Source organism: Tachypleus tridentatus, chromosome 1 (assembly GCF_004210375.1).
Source record: "Tachypleus tridentatus isolate NWPU-2018 chromosome 1, ASM421037v1, whole genome shotgun sequence".
NCBI lineage: Eukaryota > Metazoa > Arthropoda > Merostomata > Xiphosura > Limulidae > Tachypleus > Tachypleus tridentatus.
The window spans coordinates 10,452,448-10,473,798 of NC_134825.1; the positions used below are offsets into that span (position 1 = coordinate 10,452,448).

General features: G+C 33.1%; 1 protein-coding gene and 1 long non-coding RNA gene across 2 annotated transcripts in view; one reads left to right on the forward strand and one right to left on the reverse strand.

The window, feature by feature from the left end:
- Positions 1–21,351, reverse strand: part of LOC143240130 (uncharacterized) — a 52,870-nt gene that overhangs the window by 22,336 nt on the left and 9,183 nt on the right. Inside the window, exons 5-7 of the mRNA XM_076482103.1 lie at positions 17,633–17,716; positions 12,342–12,487; positions 11,038–11,152 (exon numbers count right to left, since the gene is read on the reverse strand). Coding sequence (XP_076338218.1) covers positions 11,038–11,152; positions 12,342–12,487; positions 17,633–17,716 — 345 coding nt within the window. The remainder of the gene's footprint in view (positions 1–11,037; positions 11,153–12,341; positions 12,488–17,632; positions 17,717–21,351) is intronic.
- On the forward strand, positions 6,407–12,479 carry LOC143240172 (uncharacterized). The gene is made up of 3 exons (XR_013021611.1): positions 6,407–6,470; positions 6,969–7,163; positions 12,361–12,479. It is a non-coding gene; the product is annotated as an uncharacterized LOC143240172 (long non-coding RNA).

Here is a 21,351-nt window from a genome sequence, read left to right on the forward strand (position 1 = left end):
CTAAATATTAATAATCTGCAGACATACATAATGTGGCTGCATATTACAAAATAGTAGTTCAGTAACACATAGAGAAGACTAAAGGTCAGTATTATATTACGTAACATAAGGGCACGTACACAGAGTAAAGACTACACTTACAACAGCAACGAACTGACAATATTCATTTATAACAATATCCTATAGTTAGGATACACTTACTACAATAATGTGTAGCCAGTACACATTTACAGTAGTAATGTGTAGCTAGTAGACATTTATAACAGTAATGTTTACACAATTTTACTGTTGCTATAAAACGTTGTATTAGAAAATAATACACATTGTATATACATGTACATACGATAGTACGTGTATACACATTGAACTATCGTTGTCTGCCACTTTGTTTTCGATCAAAATCACATTAGATTATCCACTGTGTCTGTTGAAGGAAACAGAACCCCCAATTTTACCGTTGCAAGTGAACAAAGTTACCACTGTCCCACAAGGGGAACATGCACGATGTCGTTCACGTGACACCAATGTAATACGCACCTTGGTAATTTATTTCATTTTATACCCGTATTTTATACCTGTTTTGAAGTCCATAAATATGTTATTTCTCGGAGATTCTTCACATGGATTCTACGTTTATGATGTCGCAGTCAGAGAGGCGTTGACACAATTCATAATTAGTGTCATGAATTTAAAAACCAAAATGGCTGACTTCGCCTCAGTTGAGCTGGGTACACAAGAGTGAACATATCTTGGTATTGACGTACTGATACTAACAGGAAAAGTTTCCAGTGAAAAATACTCATAACGGATGAGAATAACTTCAACAAAATACAGTTCTATAAAAGGGAGAAGAGAGAACCATAAAACGCGGTTTTTTTCTTTGAACTACACTTGCGTTCTATTTCTGTCCACATCCTTAACGGTGAGTTCCATTTCTCGTCTTGGCCGAGTGAGTCACTCTTGGCGCCAGACTTGTATTATCTCCCGTGTGAAAAAGTTGAAATATTCTCGATTTCAAGACAGATAAACACACATACTAAGCGTTATGTTCGACTCTTGGTAAAATTCGAGTTTCCTTTTCTAGAAACGAGAATTTATCTCAAATATAAACTTCGTGAATTGACTTCAAACAATGTCCCTGGTGGCGAAGAAAGTAACTGAATTTTAGACGTTAACAAATCGCGTTGTTAGGTGTTAACAAACGAGCTTAACTTTTGTTCCCTGGCAAAAACACTTAACTCGTTGAGTAAGTAGCTAGACTGCTAGAGTAAGGCACTTTTTTAGCAGCAAATACTATAATACTGAAGTGTACAACAAATATTCGTGTTAGTTAGGTAATACAGTTGTGGACTACTCTCATTCTAAACGTGTTGCTCGTGTTTTGTGGACACTTTTGACTAACATGTAAAACATGATATTAGGTGAATTATGGCATTCCATTAATGACAAAATATATTTACCTTTTTTGACATACAAGAGGGTTTGGTTTACTTTCCTTTGTCATGAAGGCTCGACATGGCCAGGTGGTTAAGGCGCTCGACTCCTTTCTGAGAGTCGCGGGTTCGAATCCCTGTTACACTAAACATGTTCGCCCTTTCAGCCGTGAGGGCATTATAATGTTACGGTCAGTCCCACTATTCGTTGGTAAAAACGTAGCCCAAGAGTTGGCGGTGGGTTGTGATGACTAGCTGCTTTCAATATAGTCCTACACTGCTAAATTGGTGACGACTAGCGTAAATAGCCCTCTTGTAGCTTTTCGCGAAATTCTAAAAACCAAAACAAACAAACAGTCCTTTGCTGAAAGATATCATAATACGAAAGAAATGTCGCAGTCAAATGTATTGACTAACATGGGGGCACAGCACACATAGCCCATCATGTAGCACTGTGCTTAACTATAAACAAACAGACTAGCACGGTAAGAAGTACTCTTTTTTTATTTCACATGTAATTATTTATTGTTAATTTCAATAAAACTGGTTACTATTAAAACTCTTCAAATAAACTAGTTTATATAAGTATATTAAAAGTCTTACTGTTCAAATAGAACGCTCGTCATTATTTGTTTCGTATTTTAATATAAAAGTCTCCTATTTTTGTAACGAGAGAAGTCGCTTTGATTTGTATGAAGATTTCTTACAACTGCTGTCAATTCTTTCGTACGGAAACAATAACAGAACGGGCACCTAACGCTCAACACGGTTTTGTTTTTTCTGTGCTCTGTTATAAACGCGACTACTTATATTCAGATTTTGTATAACAGTAAGTTGTTTGTCCTTGAAGAGCAGACAAACGTGTTTTGTAAGAACTAAATAACACAGTTCCTGGTTCCTTAAAGTAACTTTCATTAGTGTTATAACGTATTAATTAATTTTAAATATTACCATATAATTCTACTGGTATAAAACACCTTCGCTCAGTTGTTGGTTTCAAAAGCATCTTTGTAATTCACGGAGATCCCAAGTCAAGCTTCCCCATTATCCCCAATTACTTCTACAGTTATTCTTATGGAGTGAGAAGTGCGTAACCAAAAGAATATTCCTCAGGACAAATGTCTGTGGCATCTGAGAAAGTGTGCCATGTTTGTTCCTGATAGCTGGTAAGTGGTGGCAAGGGCATAGTTTCAAACATAGCGTCCCTGGCAACCTGAAGGTCCACTAGTTTGTGAGTAGGGGATAAGGACATAGTTTCAAACATGGCGTCCCTGGCAACCTGAAGGTCCACTAGTTTGTGAGTAGGGGATAAGGACATAGTTTCAAACATGGCGTCCCTGGGAACCAGAAGATCAGGAATTTAAAATTATAGGCCAGATTTGGGAAGGAAGTTAGCTTCTAAAAGAGTTTAGCACCTCCAGGTGGGTGGGGTGGGGGGTTCGCATAGGTATAGTTCTCTTGTGTATTGATTTATGACATTAGGAATTTCAATATACCTGTCTTATACAGGATTATTTAAGTTGTTTATAATTTATTTTTATAATTCTCATCTGCATAGTTACTTAAATGTTAATCAGAAGTTATTAATCAATACTGGATTATAACAAGTTGCAATTAATAGGTAACAGTTTCGCCGGTAGTTGTTATAATTGTAGTTTTGATACCGAAAATTTTACACAATAACTAATAAGGAAAGAACATTGAACAGTGAGTGTCTCTTCGTTCAAGAGTACGAATGGTGAAGTGAGTTTCTGTTGATACTGAACTGTAAAGAGAGTTAGTTTGAAATTAAGCACAGAGCTACACAATGGCTTATCTGTGCTCTGCCCACCACAGATATCGAAACCCGGTTTCTAGAGTTGTAAGCCCGCGTACATATCGCTAAGCTGCTGGGGGGGGGGTATACAAATAGTGTACAACTACTTAAGTTCACTCAGATAAATTGTCGAATTATATTGTGCCTAACTAAGAGTGGTGAACTTACAAATTGCATCACGAACAGAAAATCTCACACAATTCATTTGGTGTCAAGCAAAAAAGAAACGTTGTTTGTGTCATATCTTTTCCTGACTTGGTCTGATTTATTCTTAGCACTGGAATCAAATCACCGACGTATTAATGGTAACAATATCACTGCCTGTACTGTTTGAAAAGGTAGGACGATAAAGAAGATATGAGGAGAAGCCAGCTATCTGTTTCTTGTTTTACAACAGATGTTTCCTTATCTGCTCCTGCGCAGAGCCACACATTGCGTTATCAGCGCTCTGTCCATCGAGGTGAACTTAACCTCAGGTTTTAGCGTCGTAAGTCCTTATATTTACCGTTTATCACATCGATGGACTGAAAAGAATATGCGACATAATTCTTACACGGAAGCATCTGTAATAATAATAAAACAGCAACTTCAAACTTTTAATAGTGGCCATGCATTAGTTATATTTCATTAAAACAAGTCTTGAGTTGAATAATCCAACAACTAAAGCACTGAATTTATATTTGACTTAAGTTTTAGAAAAAATATTAAACCAAATCTTTCTAGCATCAACGTAAGTTTGCTTCGTATTTTATTAAATATGTGCTTGAAAACAACAAATGTAAACAAAATGTTTACATAACAAATAACCTTAGTATTCCATAAATTGTTTAACCCTCAATTTGCGGGCGTCATCAAATGATGCTGTAACATTCCAACTGTTTAAAGGTTAATTTCAAGACAGATCCAGTTCAACTTCGATCAACCTGTGGTACTGAGTTATATTAATTTCGTAGAATTCAACTCTTCATTGGTAACTATAAACACAGGCTAACCTGAGAGAGATAAACTGAACCTATATATCAAAGTGAAAAGTACCGGACTTGTTATCGATGTAAACCTGTCCCTACGAGAACAATAATCATATTCAGGTTCTAGAACCCATTTAAAACGTGTCCCTGTATCAACTGACAAGAACAACAATCATATTCAGGTTTTATAACCCATTTAAAACCTGTCCCTGTATCAACTGACAAGAACAATAATCATATTCAGGTTTTAGAACCCATTTAAAACCTGTCCCTGTATCAACTGACAAGAACAATAATCATATTCAGGTTTTAGAACCCATTTAAAACGTGTCCCTGTATCAACTGACAAGAACAATAATCATATTCACGTTTTAGAACCCATTTAAAACGTGTCCCTGTATCAACTGACAAGAACAATAATCATATTCACGTTTTAGAACCCATTTAAAACGTGTCCCTGTATCAACTGACAAGAACAATAATCATATTCACGTTTTAGAACCCATTTAAGTAACTCATTAAAGAAATAAAAGTGTTACGAACCTATTTTTACAAAACCAATACTTTAAGTATCTTAGCTTGTTCTAAACATTATTCTAATTCTAATAATCCTAGTCAATGTTCTGGTTCTAAATATTTTATTCCAATATTTTAGTTTTTGACTCGCAAAGAAAAAACAAACAAACAACGCACTCTGCACTTTGAGACCGTGAGGGTTAAAGAGTGAAGATTAAATCCCACTGCAAAAGTAACCCCAGATTTCACAATGAGTGTGTTGTCGACCTGCAGCCTTCTTTCTATTGTCTACCAGTTCAAAATTAGGGCCGGTTATGCGCATGCGTATCTTTGTGCGAGATTCCGAAAAAAACAACAACGAGTAATATCAGTCTAATTTTTTTTTCAATATCTAAATAAAACTTCCATCGTAATCCTAGTGAAATAAGAACTAGTTTTAACCGAAAATTTGTGGCTAATAAACAAAATTATAAAATTCATTTATATTTACTTCTAGGAACCCCTTTATATCACGAGAAAAGTTGATAAAATATCACACAAATCCAATTACAAAAGAAAGCGGATTTCATCTATTCAAGAATAGTCTATTTTGATCAGCAACACGTTGTTTCTTCAATTATGTTTTTTATATAAATTCCAGTATCAATCTAATACAAGGTTTTAATGGTCACAGTATGTTCTTCAGTTTGATATTTCGAGGGAATGAAAGAGCTTCGAATTCGTCTGAAATAATTGTTTTTAAAGTCACTAGATGTCACCTTTGCATAACTTTCATTCCCCTGATGTGCGTTTTATCTCCGATAATTCTAAGAATAGACCTGGTATAACACAACATTATTTTTATATTTTTACTATTGACGTCAATGGTAAACTGGTTGTACTAGAATCCCCTGTCATGCATACTTATGCAATGGCGAATTTGAACAATCACATTTAGAGCAAATTCCTTGACACTGCAGAGATTAATTAAAAGGGTTATATAAATCTATCAACATTTCTTTAAACATGACGATTTTACGATACAAAACCTTATTGAATCACGCGTAAAATAGTAAACACATTTTATTTTATAAAATGTGAGTTAAAAACGTTGCTTAAAAACTGTTTTACTAATTAGGGGTGCTATGACCGGAGATTTCTCAACAGCTTTAAAAATAGTTAATTAATTAATAAAAGTAATTCACGATATTTTAATTGGATCTTCTCAGTCTACAGTCTTGACCAAAATGTGTGAATATGGATTATTGTTATTCAGATGAAATGTGAATATACTTAGCACTGTTAAACTGAGAAATGTTATATTAAACATCTGTAATTTGTTTAATGAGAGAGGTTTTGCAGACATCATGAACGATTTATTAGGACAGATAACTGTAGAGAGATGTATAGTTCACCATTTTAACTATCACAAGAAAACCTTATTAAAACTATATAATAACAAAATGTATCATATAAATAGTGTCTGTAACCTTATATCAGTTCAATAGCCTTAACAAGGTGACGTATCTTGTCGTCCATGAGGTTATGGTGAAATCCACTTAGATTTCATCAGAATTTATCACTAGAGGACGCAGCTGTAGTAGCTGGTTGAGGGTAAGGATGGGTATAAACTGTACATCAGTAATGAACTACAAATACTTCATATTTCATTCATATTCACCGAGCCGCCCCTAATTTAGTAGTGTAAGACTAGAGGGAAGGCAGCTAGTCATCACCACCATGCCGGGCCTAATGGCGGTAATATATAATACAGTAATGGTAAAACAACAGACGGTAATATATATCAGTTAAATACAGTAATGGTAAAACAACAGACGGTAATATATATCAGTTAAATACAGTAATGGTAAAACAACAGACGGTAATATATATCAGATAAAATACAGTAATGGTAAAACAACAGACGGTAATATATATCAGATAAAATACAGTGATGGTAAAACAACAGACGGTAATATATATCAGATAAAATACAGTAATGGTAAAACAACAGACGGTAATATATATCAGATAAAATACAGTAATGGTAAAATAACAGACGATAATATTTCAATTTTTTTTATTTTAAGAAATACTTTTTAAAACACTGAAACAAATAGAATTTCAACAAATAACATTTCAATATTATTATTTGTTTTAAATCCCATAACAAAGTTCTAGAACAAATAATATATTTTAAGGGTACTTATAGATATTATAACTGTTCATTGTTCTCTATGAACCTCGGTGTCTCAGACGTCCTGTCAGTGAGGAGGCAACAATCAGAACTGGTAGTTTTTACCTCTAATGCTATACAAACGCTCAAAGGGAGAAGATGATGCTGGAACATCGATATACCATTTGGCCAGTTAAGATAGCGTATGAAAGTATTTTCATGGTTCGTCCAGAATCTGAAGGGTTGCTTTCTTCAAGAATGCAAGGACCATCTAGGTAGTTGTTGACCTTTGTATTCTCTGGAGATAAGGAGGATGGTTTCTTGAAGTCAGCAAAGAAACTAAAAATCGTACTTTTTTTAAAGGGAGGGGCTTATAGGCCTCTTTTGATTATTCGGTTCTAGGATTACTTGTTGAAAAAACTTTACTGACTTCTTGCTACAAAAGTGATTGGATTCACAGGTCTAGTGAAACACCAGTCAAGATTAAACCTGGGGTCTAATGACGCAACTAAGCAGAAAACACTTTGTTTCTCATACTGAATCAGCCGGGTGTGAATAGATATCTTCAGTGCAGACACAAAATTGAAACTATACCTGGACTGCATGATGTCAGTCCAGTCATTAGTCCATACACACATGACACTACATAACTGGACATAACAACGTTCTGACCCTGGGTAAAAAATTTGCTTTTTCCAAACGTGTCGTTATTGTCACCAAATCCTAGTTGTTTGTATATTTAGAGTTTATTTCTCTCAGTGTAGATGAAAGGCAGCTTGTTCGATCGTGAAAAGTAAGTTTAGTTGTACCAATATCTAGATTGTCCAATTTTTTCTGGAAATATTCAGTTAAGACTTAATCATTTTAATTTCAAAGTTCAATCAAGTTGATATTACCGACTGAACTCTGACCCTCTCTCAAGTTGGTCACTTGATTGTATTGATTTTCGAATGTAGAACGCGATGGCTGATGCTTTTAAAGTTACTTTCAGCAATTGTCCAGTTTTATTCATGTCATTCCTAACCACAAACTGTAGCGTTTACAAAAAAACAGGTGTCATGTTCAGGAAAAAATTAGGGTAACGTATCTGCTGATTTAGATTCTCTCACAGAGTTCTTATTTTGAGTCACTATTTGTAGACGAGTTATTACCACCTCTCACACTAGGTGGTGTTTGTGTTTCGAGCAAGCAGAAAGCCTTGATCATGTTGTATGAGATGTCGTGTATAAAATGTTGATATTAAAGATATTTATATCATCATATTGAGATGCAACGTTATCAGACGTGTAAGACACCTTGAAACGCTGACATGCAAGTGTAACTGTTTGTATTTTCCAGTCATATATAAAATGACCAGCAACTCCAAGGAAGCTGTAATGTTTGTCTGCTACCCCAGATATCCACAATTGATGCTGGGTACAAGTTGCAGTAAAGAGATGATTTTTTCTTTTATTTTATCAAACCTGCTCTCGACCAACATTGTGGACAACTGGGAATAATATAAAAATAATCTATGAATTAGATCTTGAAAACCGTTTGACATCACCACTGAGAAAGGTTGAAGCATAGCAGAGAGTATGTTAGTGATGAGGGTCTGTAGACTCATGCTTGGTCACTTCTGTGTACTACTATTGTATTCCACCATACAAGTACTACAGCTAGATATAGACTTCTTTACCTCAGTCTCTGATTACACTGGAAATACAGGTTCATATTTCAGATATTTAATAGTTAATAATAAAAATATAATAACAAATAAATATTCTGTATATAGTTCAAAGCATGAGAAATGTAGTTTAACTATAAATATAGTGTAACACATTTCAATAATTTAGTTTAACTATAAATATAATATAACACATTTCAATAATTTAGTTTAACTATAAATATAGTATAACACATTTCAATAATTTAGTTTAACTATAAATAAAGTATAACACATTCCAATAATTTAGTTTAACTACAAATATAGTATAACACATTTCAATAATTTAGTTTAACTACAAATATAGTATAACACATTTCAATAATTTAGTTTAACTATAAATATAGTATAACACATTTCAATAATTTAGTTTAAACATATTATATTGAACAATTTACATATAATACAGATTACGTTAAACAAAAACAATAAAAGTGCTTACGTTCAGATGTATCAGCTGTTTAGAATTGGTTCTTCCTGAAGAACAAACAGTTTTCTGATTATATTTACACTTTCCCTTGATGTAACTAGATCCAGCAGTAAAAAGTGTCCACTAAAGGCAGTTGAGTAGTCACATCAAATTTTCTCAAATGACTTGATTGGATTAATAACTATTGAGATGGCTGGACAGTATTGTCTTGATTTAAGAAGATGACGTTTTTAGTTACGTTCTTCATTAAATCAAACAGCTTACAAATGGGCATATGTTAATATTTAACTTGTTCTTCTCGTCTTATCTTTGTTGTAACTATGTTAGTATTTAACTTGTTCTTCTCCCCCTGTCTTTGTTGTACATATGTTAATATTTAACTTGTTCTTCTCGTCTTATCTTTGTTGTACACATGTTAATATTTAACTTGTTCTTCTCGTCTTATCTTTGTTGTACATATGTTAATATTTAACTTGTTCTTCTCCCCCTGTCTTTGTTGTACATATGTTAATATTTAACTTGTTCTTCTCGTCTTATCTTTGTTGTAACTATGTTAGTATTTAACTTGTTCTTCTCGTCTTATCTTTGTTGTACATATCTTAATATTTAACTTGTTCTTCTCACCTTGTCTTTGTTGTACACATGTTAATATTTAACTTGTCCTTCTCCCCCTGTCTTTGTTGTACATATGTTAATATTTAACTTGTTCTTCTCGTCTTATCTATGTTGTAACTATGTTAGTATTTAACTTGTTCTTCTCGTCTTATCTTTGTTGTACATATCTTAATATTTAACTTGTTCTTCTCGTCTTATCTTTGTTGTACATATCTTAATATTTAACTTGTTCTTCTCGTCTTATCTTTGTTGTACATATGTTAATATTTAACTTGTTCTTCTCGTCCTATCTTTGTTGTACATATGTTAATATTTAACTTGTTCTTCTCGTCCTATCTTTGTTGTACATATGTTAATATTTAACTTGTTCTTCTCATCCTATCTTTGTTGTACATATGTTAATATTTAACTTGTTCTTCTCGTCCTATCTTTGTTGTACATATGTTAATATTTAACTTGTTCTTCTCATCCTATCTTTGTTGTACATATGTTAATATTTAACTTGTTCTTCTCGTCTTATCTTTGTTACACATTTGTTAATTTAAGTACCTTCTGTTCATTAAAGGTTTGATAATTACTACTATACAGTACATATTTTGTAAACATTGACTGTAACTGCTGTATATGTACAAACTATTCAAAACTGGTTAATAGTGGATGCTTAGCCACTAACTGCTATACGTATATGTTATCATTAGTGGCTATAAATATCTTACTTAAAATGTGTTAGTCATAAACATATATAACTAGTTACTAATGGAAAATTAATAGATATAAACATATATACTAGTTACTGTTGGAGATTTTGTAGATATAAATATGTATTACTTGTTACTATTAGATATTTGGTAGAAATAAATATGTATTACTTGTGACTATGGAAACTTGGTAGATATGAATATATATAACTAGTTGCTATCCTTTGCTGAGACAGCAGTAAGTCTGCAGATTTATTAACACTAAAATTAGTGGTTCGATTCCCCTCGATGGACACAGCAGATAGCTCGATGTGGCTTTGCTATAAGAAAAACACACACTGAAACTTGTAACCAGTTACCATTGGAGATTTGGTAGATATAAATATATATATAACTAGTTACTTGAATATTTGGTAGATATAAATGTATATTACTAATTACTATTGAAGATTTAGTAAACATGAATACGTTGCTGGTGTTGTAAATTTGGTAGAAACAGAATATTCATTAATTCCTAGTTGTTTGTATACTTAGAGTTTATTTCTCTCAGTTTATATGAAAGGCAGCTTGTTAATAGCACCCACCGCCAGCTCCGAGGCTGCACTTTCATAATCGACGAGCCGCGAACCATGAGCCCTAAAAATTCACTAACCACAGACGGTGATCGAAACATACAAACATCACAAGATACAGTGGCTTACTTCGTTTATGTGCTCCAAGTGTAATTCTATCTTCTGTTTCGCTTCCTTTATCGTTTCACGGTCTCCGTGATGAAACGGCGTCACTTTATACAATCGTGTTAGAAGCAAGGGATATCTATAAAGACAAACTGTTTTTTTAAAAATCAGTTTTAAACGTAACAAAGAGCGGTAAGCAACAGGATTAAGGAAACCTAAAGATGTCAAAATTATACTAGAAAATTCAGCCACAAATAACACATTGGACGCAAGTGGAACACCCTACAAACCAACTGCTATTATTAAAATAAAACAACTATTTTATTGTAAGTCTATAACTAGGTTAGTGACATCAATAAACAAAGGGAAGTTCTGATACTGCTTGTGATAAGCCCATAAACTTCATATATTTATTGTCATACAAAGCTTCCAACTAATGTATAGTGCTTACCGTATTTCATAATTATATACAAAAAAACAGTCGTATTATATGAAATGGTCCATTCAACAGTACTGAGGAAACACGTGGAGAGTGACGTAATATCTAACTGACGTCATTATCATTCTTACGCATCTGTGTAAACAACAGATATAAAGAGATTCCTTTTCTGTGTAACTGAAATCTGTGCATGGATTATTTTTACCCGTTTTGAGGACTTCTCATGATATCACCACTTTTACAAATCTAAACTACTCGTCGAATGTTGTTTGTTATTTATGAAATTATCCGACTAAATCTAACGATTTGTGAAGTAGAACTCCAATCAAAACATGGTTAACTACGTTTAGCTAAGTTGCACTTTACCTAGCTAAGTCAAAACATAGATAACTACGTTTAGCTAAGCTGCACTTTACCTAGCTAAGTCAAAAACATTGTTAACTACGTTTAGCTAAGTTACACTTTACCTAGCTAAGTCAAAACATGGTTAACTACGTTTAGCTAAGTTGCACTTTACCTAGCCAAGAAGAGTTCTAACAAATCAAAACTTTATTTCTGTGAGATGTAACTTAATTTACACTTAACTGCTATACGATTAGAAATAATTAAACTTCTAGCCTAACATCCATTTAATTACTAAGAGTTCAGATTTTATGTTGGGAAACGGCGAAACGAAAACGTTTCTCTAGCAACTGTGTGAAAAAAATCTCACTAATATACATTTTAATGTTTTAAACGTATACATTTTGAATATCTAATATTATTTTACCTACCTACAATATAAACTGCTTTTTTTAAAATATTATAACCACAAAATAATAAAGTGAAATTGTTTTTAATTTTACATATAACTGAGTATCTCAAACAATAGTAAGAAATATGTACTAACTTAGTCACCCTCTGGACAGGAACCATTAGAAAAGACGACAGGTTCATTCGACGTAAGATGGTGTTTTCCATTTGTGACACTCTCAGGAAGATGCGGAGCAACTCCTTCTCCTTCTCCAGGTTGTGAAGTAACATTGATGATGGACCCTGAAGAAAGTAGGTTGAAACATCACATAAAAATGTAAAGTATATTTTAAAACACCCGGTCATGAAAACCGACTAATTTCAGGATATAAGGGTCAAAAAACTAATATAATTACAAACTATACTCATAAGTGAAATCTGTAAACTATATGTACAGTAACATAAACATAGAAATAAAGAAGACTGTAGTGTTTGTATATGTACAGTAACATAAACATAGAAATAAAGAAGACTGTAGTGTTTGTATATGTACAGTAACATAAACATAGAAATAAAGAAGACTGTAGTGTTTGTATATGTACAGTAACATAAACATAGAAATAAAGAAGACTGTAGTGTTTGTATATGTACAGTAACATAAACATAGAAATAAAGAAGACTGTAGTGTTTGTATATGTACAGTAACATAAACATAGAAATAAAGAAGACTGTAGTGTTTGTATATGTACAGTAACATAAACATAGAAATAAAGAAGACAGTAGTGTTTGTATATGTACAGTAACATAAACATAGAAATAAAGAAGACTGTAATGTTTGTATATGTACAGTAACATAAACATAGAAATAAAGAAGACTGTAGTGTTTGTATATGTACAGTAACATAAACATAGAAATAAAGAAGACTGTAGTGTTTGTATATGTACAGTAACATAAACATAGAAATAAAGAATACAGTAGTGTTTGTATTTGTACAGTAACATAAACATAGAAATAAAGAAGACTGTAGTGTTTGTATATGCTGTTAACCTTTGGATTCAAGGTATAACAAAGTAAATCATATTAACAGAAAGCAAAGAAATGATGATGAAAGATGATAAATGAGGAGGGAAAACGTTCTGACACAAAGAATTAGATTAGAAGAAAGTAGATACCAATTGTAGAGAAGATGGAAACGCTGAAACCTATAAAGCCATTACTGCTGTATTGTGGTTCGTGGATTTCAAATCTGTAAAAAACATTATGAATAATAGAGTCACGTAGTTTTTCTCTATTCAATTAGTACCAGCTGGAGCATAATACTTCGAAATTTCGCGAGTCGCTTAGAAGGATCTGTTTCTAGTGACAGAGAAGTCAATACATACGTACTAGCGTTTTGTGAGGATATTAATATACCATTTTTTAAAGTTTGTTTGTTTTGAACTTCGCGCAAAGCTGCATGACAGATACTTGCGTTAGTTAGTATCTATCCATAAGTTAGTAATATGAGACTAGAGGGAAGGCAGCTAGTCATCACCACCCACCGCCAACGCTTGAGATACTCTTTTAACAACGAATAGTGGGATTGACCGTCACATTATAACGTTTCCGTGGTTGAAAAGGTGAGTATGTTTGATGTGACGTGGATTCGGTCTCACGACCATCAGACTATGAGTCGAGCGCCCTAACCACCAGCCCATGCCAGATCATGCTTAAAGTAACAGGAATCTTTCAAGTATTATTATTCAGTTCAACACATAGCATAAATAATATTTACAAAATATGCTCAGATAATAAATAAGAAGTATATTGTCAGTGAGTATAATTATTTGTAAAGACATTGAAACAATGTACAGTGTATATTCCCGATTAATGAGTTACATATTAGGTTTAAAGGTGAGCCGTGGTAACCCTAAACGTAATGGTAATTATGTTAGCAATAGTTTCATCAAGCAAACTAAAGGGTAGCACATACTTATGAACTGTCTGAACGCACGATTATTTACTTCATCATTATCGATAAAGATTCACGTGGATTCTGTTGTAATATATGCGGCAAAACATGGTTTGACACTGGAAGCTCACTTTGTTATGTAAATAATAGTTTTTATCCGTATTTGTTTATATTTAATAACAAAACCTAATAACACTATTTTGAGGCCTATTCCTCAGCATCGTCCTCTCTCTTTCGGGCCATGTGTCTTGTATTTATTTCAGATATACTCGATGGGAAAATTGGTTCAAATTGTTTAGTATATAGTTAGTGACTTTGTTGTAGAACTATGTATTCATATTTGGGTCAGAATGAGTTTCAAATGTATTTTGTAGTTGGGCTTTGAAAGCTTGGGGTTTTTCTTTACTTGTGTGCTATTGTATTACTGTGTTAAAGTGTAGGATATCTCTTTGCGGCTGAATTGTCGTTGGTGAGTCGTTTAAGGCGTGTCTACAATTTTTTCGGGTCAATTTTATCGTTTAGTTTTGAGCAGAAATTATCTAATTTATCTTTTTTTTCTTTTATTTGTGCTCTGACGTGATTTCTTATATTGTTTATTTGCGTTTTTGTTTCTCTGTTTCTTGTTATCATGAACTGTCTTCTTAATTGTCTTCGTTTCTTGATTAGGGTAATTATTTGGGTGCTTGGTTTCCATGGGTTATTTGTTGTTTTATTGGCCGCTTTCTGAAGGCACTCCGTTATTGTTTGACAGTAGGTGTCCGACTCAATACGGGTTTTTACTTGTTTTATAACTTTATTAGGTGATTGATTGTCTAATTCCTATTTATAGTTTTGCCAATTTGTTTTACTGTAATTAAATTTTTATTTTCTGTAAGTTGTATTTTTATAGGGGGCGAGATCGAAGACGCAATATATTGGTAAGTGGTCACTATGAACATCTTTTCCCACCAGGAATTTTATTAGTTTCTGGCTCATGTTATATGTGCAAAGACACAAGTCAAGTATGTCACTGGCCTTAGTGGCATACGCTGTGTATTATCATTTAGTAAAGCTATATTGTTATCTATAAACTGTAAGAGACTTCTACCATTGTTGTTTGTGTACCTGCATCCAAAGTTGACATTTTCACTGTTTAGATGTCCAGTAGCTATAGAGTTATGGTTGTGGGAAAAGGTGTTGTTGAGTAATGTTATGTCTAGTTGTGGTGAACAGTATATTCCTACAACAGTTACTTGTGTATTGTTTATTTGCAGAATATCCACAGTAACATATTCGTTGTCACTGCTCATACTGATTTCTGTGACTGATAGATCTGTTTTATATAGCATCATAATGCCTCTATTTTCATCATTTTTGTTTATTCTGTCTTTCTTTATTTATGTGTAATTACGTATCTTAAATCTCCTGTTATTGTATATTAAAGTTTTGCTTACTATTATAACGTGGGGGTTAGTTTCTTGTATTAGGTCTTCGATTTCATGTTTCTTGGAAGCTGTTGCACCTTGGATGTTGATATATACTACTGTGAACATTGTGTTATTGTATCCGGTGAGTGTTGTTATTATGTGTGGTATATGGAGCATAATGTGTTGTTCAGGATGTTGGTTATCAGATCAATACAGTTGGTTGTTTTACTTAGTTTTGTGTATTCTGTTATAAATTATGTGATTATGATAGTCATTAGGCTTGTTTTATCAGGTGTGTTAGCATTTGTTTCTGGAAGTGTGTGTTGTGATTTTTGTGTTTGTGTAAGGTGTTGTTTTCTTGTGTAATATTACTTTGTTTTTGCTGTGTTTGTGGTTTGTTACCTTTTAACATCTGCGTATACGTTGTTTTGTAAAATTCTGTTGTTGTGTCTGTTGTTTGTTGCATACTTGTACTTGGTTGTTCCTGTTCTGTTGTTGTTGTTCTTATCTGATATATACGTTGTTTGTATTTGTCACATCCTTTATAATTGGCTGTGTGGGCTTGTCCACAGTTACAATATTTAGGTGTCTGTTGTTTCTTTTTGAATTAAGAAATATGGTGTTCCCTGCCACACCCGCAGTATCTCGGTGTTGCTGGACATGTCACAGAAACGTGTCCGTATTTTTTGACAATTGTAACATTATGTTACTACAATTGCCGGAGTTTTTAATTGTTCCACTTGGTATCTTTGATACCAAAGCATTACTCCATTCTTGATATGGTTTAATATGTTATAGCTATCATCAATGTTAGTTCGTATTAAGTTTGTGGGTGCTTGTGTTTTTTAAAGAAATTATCCGTTGTACATTTGCGTGTAGTATGTTTTGTTCGTCTAATGCTTGGATTGTCAAGGTTAATAGTTTGATGTACCCCTCTTACAACTATGGCTTTAGGCTGCGACTTACTACCTGGCATATTCCTCATCAGCTCAACTGCAGGTTTGGTTTTAAATTTCGCGCAAAGTTATATGAGGGTTATCTGCGCAATCCGTCCCTAATTTAGCAGTGAAAGACTGGAAAGGCAGCTAATCATCACGACCCACCGCCAACTCTTGGGCTACTCTTTTAGCAAATAATAGTGAGATTAACCGTCACAACATAACACCCCACACCTGAAAGATCGATTATGTTTGGTGAGATGGGGGTTCGAATCTGCAACCCCTCAGATTACAAGTGAAGCACTTTAACCACCTGGCCAGGCCGGGACATCCCCAACTACAGCAAAGAAAAGAAATGTTACTTAAATGGGTTTAGAATATATTTTAGAATATGTCTGGAGAAAACAGCAATATGTTTTTACATTGTGAAACTTCATTGTCTTCCAATACAGAAATAAAATACATTATTTTATAAATCTGGTTGTTTTCAACACGAGAAGACTAGAGTCAAAATCACCTGAGAATAAAACAGCTTCCGTCGACAATCTTAAAAAGACATGTTTGTTTTAAATATAATTTAACACATTCGTCTATAATGAGGTAAGAAAATTTTCTATTTTGTCACGATAACGTCACTCTTTCATTTTTACAACTGTGCTCACTTCTAACTGTAACATTTTAAACATATATAAGACAATGTACGATACATTAGTCACGTGACATTCAGTAATAGCCAATCAAACCTTTAAGCCTAACTGTGATCTTACTTCCCTAAAATCAGTGGCTTTGCCCCCCGCTAGTACAGCGGTATGTCTCCGGATTTACAACGCTAAAATCAGGGGTTCTATTCCCCTCGGTGGGCTGAGAAGATAGCCCTTTGTGGCTTTGCAATACGCAAAACACACAAACACACACATCAGTGGCTTTGGTTGGTTCTGAAGATTGTTGCACTAATAATGTTCGTATGTTGACCACAAATTCGTAGACGTAATATTATTCACTTATTATAAGTCAGAGGTTTAAGGATGTTTTTATTATTATTATGTATTCTTACCTGCTGAACACAGTAAGTTTCAGTTTTTATTATTATTATGTATTCTTACCTGCTGAACACAGTAAGTTTCAGTTTTTATTATTATTATGTATTCTTACCTGCTGAACACAGTAAGTTTCAAAAGCGTGAAGCATGGCAGTAGAGTCCAGGAATAACTTTCCAATGTTGACCGTTGTGTAGTCCTGAGAGAAAACGAATCAAATTGTCAGTAACGTTAAAAATGTACTAAAACTGGCTTTATGTCACAAATATAGCAATAATGAAACTATTTGTTTGAATGACATAAGAATATTCTAGGTTATGTACAAAGAACGTGTGAAAAGTATAGGGAGTTCTATGAGATACTGTTTATAGAAAAACATCTCTAAAGTATCGATGAGTATACTGTGTACAGAAAAAAACATCTCCAAAGTATTGATGAGAATACTGTATACAGAAAAAACATCTCCAAAGTATTGATGAGAATACTGTATACAGAAAAAACATCTCTAAAGTATTGATTAGAATACTGTGTACAGAAAAAACATCTCTAAAGTATTGATTAGAATACTGTGTACATAAAAACATCTCTAAAGTATTGATGAGAATACTGTGTATAGAAAAACATCTCTAAAGTATAGATGAGAATACTGTGTATAGAAAAACATCTCTAAAGTATAGATGAGAATACTGTGTATAGAAAAACATCTCTAAAGTATTGATGAGAATACTGTGTATAGAAAACATCTCTAAAGTATTGATGAGAATACTGTGTACACAAAAACATCTCTTAAAGTATTGATGAGAATACTGTGTATAGAAAAACATCTCTAAAGTATTGATGAGAATACTGTGTATAGAAAAACATCTCTAAAGTATTGATGAGAATACTGTGTACATAAAAACATCTCTAAAGTATAGATGAGAATACTGTGTATAGAAAAACATCTCTAAAGTATTGATGAGAATACTGTGTACATAAAAACATCTCTAAAGTATAGATGAGAAAACTGTGTACATACAAACATCTCTAAAGTATAGATGAGAATACTGTGTATAGAAAAATATCTCTAAAGTATTGGTGAGAATACTGTATACAGAAAAAACATCTCTAAAGTATTGATGAGAATACTGTGTACATAAAAACATCTCTAAAGTATTGATGAGAATACTGTGTACATAAAAACATCTCTAAAGTATTGATAAGAATACTGTGTATAGAAAAACATCTCTAAAGTATTGATGAGGATACTGTGTATAGAAAAACATCTCTAAAGTATTGATGAGAATACTGTGTATAGAAAAACATCTCTAAAGTATTGATGAGAACACTGTGTATAGAAAAACATCTCCAAAGTATTGATGAGAATACTATGTACATAAAAACATCTCTAAAGTATTGATGAGAATACTGTGTATAGAAAAACATCTCTAAAGTATTGATGAGAATACTGTGTACATAAAAACATCTCTAAAGTATAGATGAGAATACTGTGTATAGAAAACATCTCTAAAGTATTGATGAGAATACTGTGTATAGAAAAACATCTCTAAAGTATTGATGAGAATACTGTGTATAGAAAAACATCTCTAAAGTATTGATGAGAATACTGTGTACATAAAAACATCTCTAAAGTATAGATGAGAATACTGTGTATAGAAAACATCTGTAAAGTATGAGTCATATAAGAACATTGTGTACACAAAAACATCACTAAATTGTAGAGGAGAATATTATGTACATAGAAACATCTCTAAAGTATAAGGACTCATATAAAGATATTGTGTACACTAACACATCTCTAAAGTATATGTGAGAATACTGTGTACATAAAAACATCTGCAACATTTATGAAAAACAATAATAAAGAGTAATACGAATACATTTCTAAACAATAAAGAAGTTATTTAATATTTTAACGACCATAAAATTTCAATATGTAATTAGTTTTAATTACTAATACTTTATTATTTCCGATCAAACTACCCGCAGAGTTTTATCTTTCTTTTATCCACAAAGTTAAATGTTTCGTGAAACAAAAACGTGTTAATAAAAACAGATAGGAGAGGAAGCAGACTTATCCACGGAGGTAGATGACCAGAAGGATTGGTACACATTTCTAATCTTCAAGATAGTCGTGTTTATAAACCATTTGTTTTATATATTAGTTCACACAAAGTGGAGGTCAGACACAGATGTGTAAACACACATTCATCTTTCAAACTTGTAACGTAGGCAAGGCACTTGTTACCTGATAAGAACAAATTGTGAACACAATGCTTCTCTGTTAGTCTTGAAGTAAACCCGCTACGTTTAAAGATGTGTTTAACATACTACTGACACGCCAAGTGTTAATAATCTAGTAAACTAAGAGTTCTCTTTCTTTTTTGTTCTTTAACTTTAATTTAACCTCTTTAAAAGTTATCGTTAAGTTATTATTTTGTAGAAGTTTCCATACAATATTTTCTGTACTTCTGGCTTATTCATGGCTTTTGAAACATTGTAATGTGTACGCAACATTTGTTCGCAGTGCTGAGTACACGGATTCAAGTTTGGAAAAATATATCTACAGCTCTACGTCTAAACCTCATGTGTTTGCTTGTTGGTAAGCGTAAAGCTACTCCATGAGCTCTCTATGTGTCGAAGCCTGGTTATAAGCACTTATAATCCTTCAAACTTACCCCTTATCTCATATGTGAAGTGTCCATCGTACTATATGTTGATCCAAATGGTAGAATGTTCACTGCAGTTAAACACAACAGAAGCGTCCATTGTGAACTTCATGACAGCTCAAAACTGAACAATCGATATCGCAAATTATAAACCATTCAAATATTTTTCCAGTTAATGGTTTCTAAATCCAAGACTAATCTCACAAATACTTCATTCTGGTACTTCTACAAGATCGTGTAGGAACAAAATGAGTATGACTGCAGACCACACAGTAAAGATAAATACATCCGTATCCAGAAAAATTAATCAGAGACACTCGAGGTACAAAAAAGTCATACCTAACCTACAATAGCATTATTATATGGAAGTTATCTTTAACACAAAGCAATAAATTCATCCAAAGGTGAAGGTCCAGGCCCAGATAGTGTAAAAATATAAATTATTAATAAAAATCTTACAAAAGCCAGCCTGTTGAATTTAGTGTTAATGTAGCGACATAATTCAGTAACACGTAATATCTCTGAAATATGAGCTAGTAACATTATCAAATTATTTGTTTGTTTGTTTTTGAATTTCGCGTAAAGTTACACGAGGGCTATCTGCGCTAGCCGTCCCTAATTTAGCAGTGTTAGGCTAGAGGGAAGGCAGCTAATCATCACCACCCACCGCCAACTCTTGGGCTACTCATTTATCAACGAATAGTGGGATTGACCGTAACATTATGACGCTCCCACGGCTGAAAGAGCGAGCATGTTTGGTATGACGAGGATTCGAACTCGCGACCCTCAAATTGCCTTAACCACCTGGCCATGCCGGGCCAGAAACATTGCTAGAGAATAGACTTTACAGAAGGTAATTTTGGTTCTGAAGAATGGACAAAAATGATGGTACAGGGAACTGCAAAAAAGGATTTCATTTTATTACTAAAAGTTGGTGAAAACAGAAAATATACAAAAATTAGATGAGAAAAGAAATTACTGAACATTTTGATCATCTATTCTTGGACTAGAGATTACAAAACTATTCTTCTGTGTTGTAAACTTCGTCCGAATTGTATTTAATTCCAAGAGAATGATGAAGTTGTAACCAAATTGGTGATTCTAAAATTTGCTGTGCGAAACAAAACAAGTACTTTCAGATATTCACAAATTTCTTGACATGGGT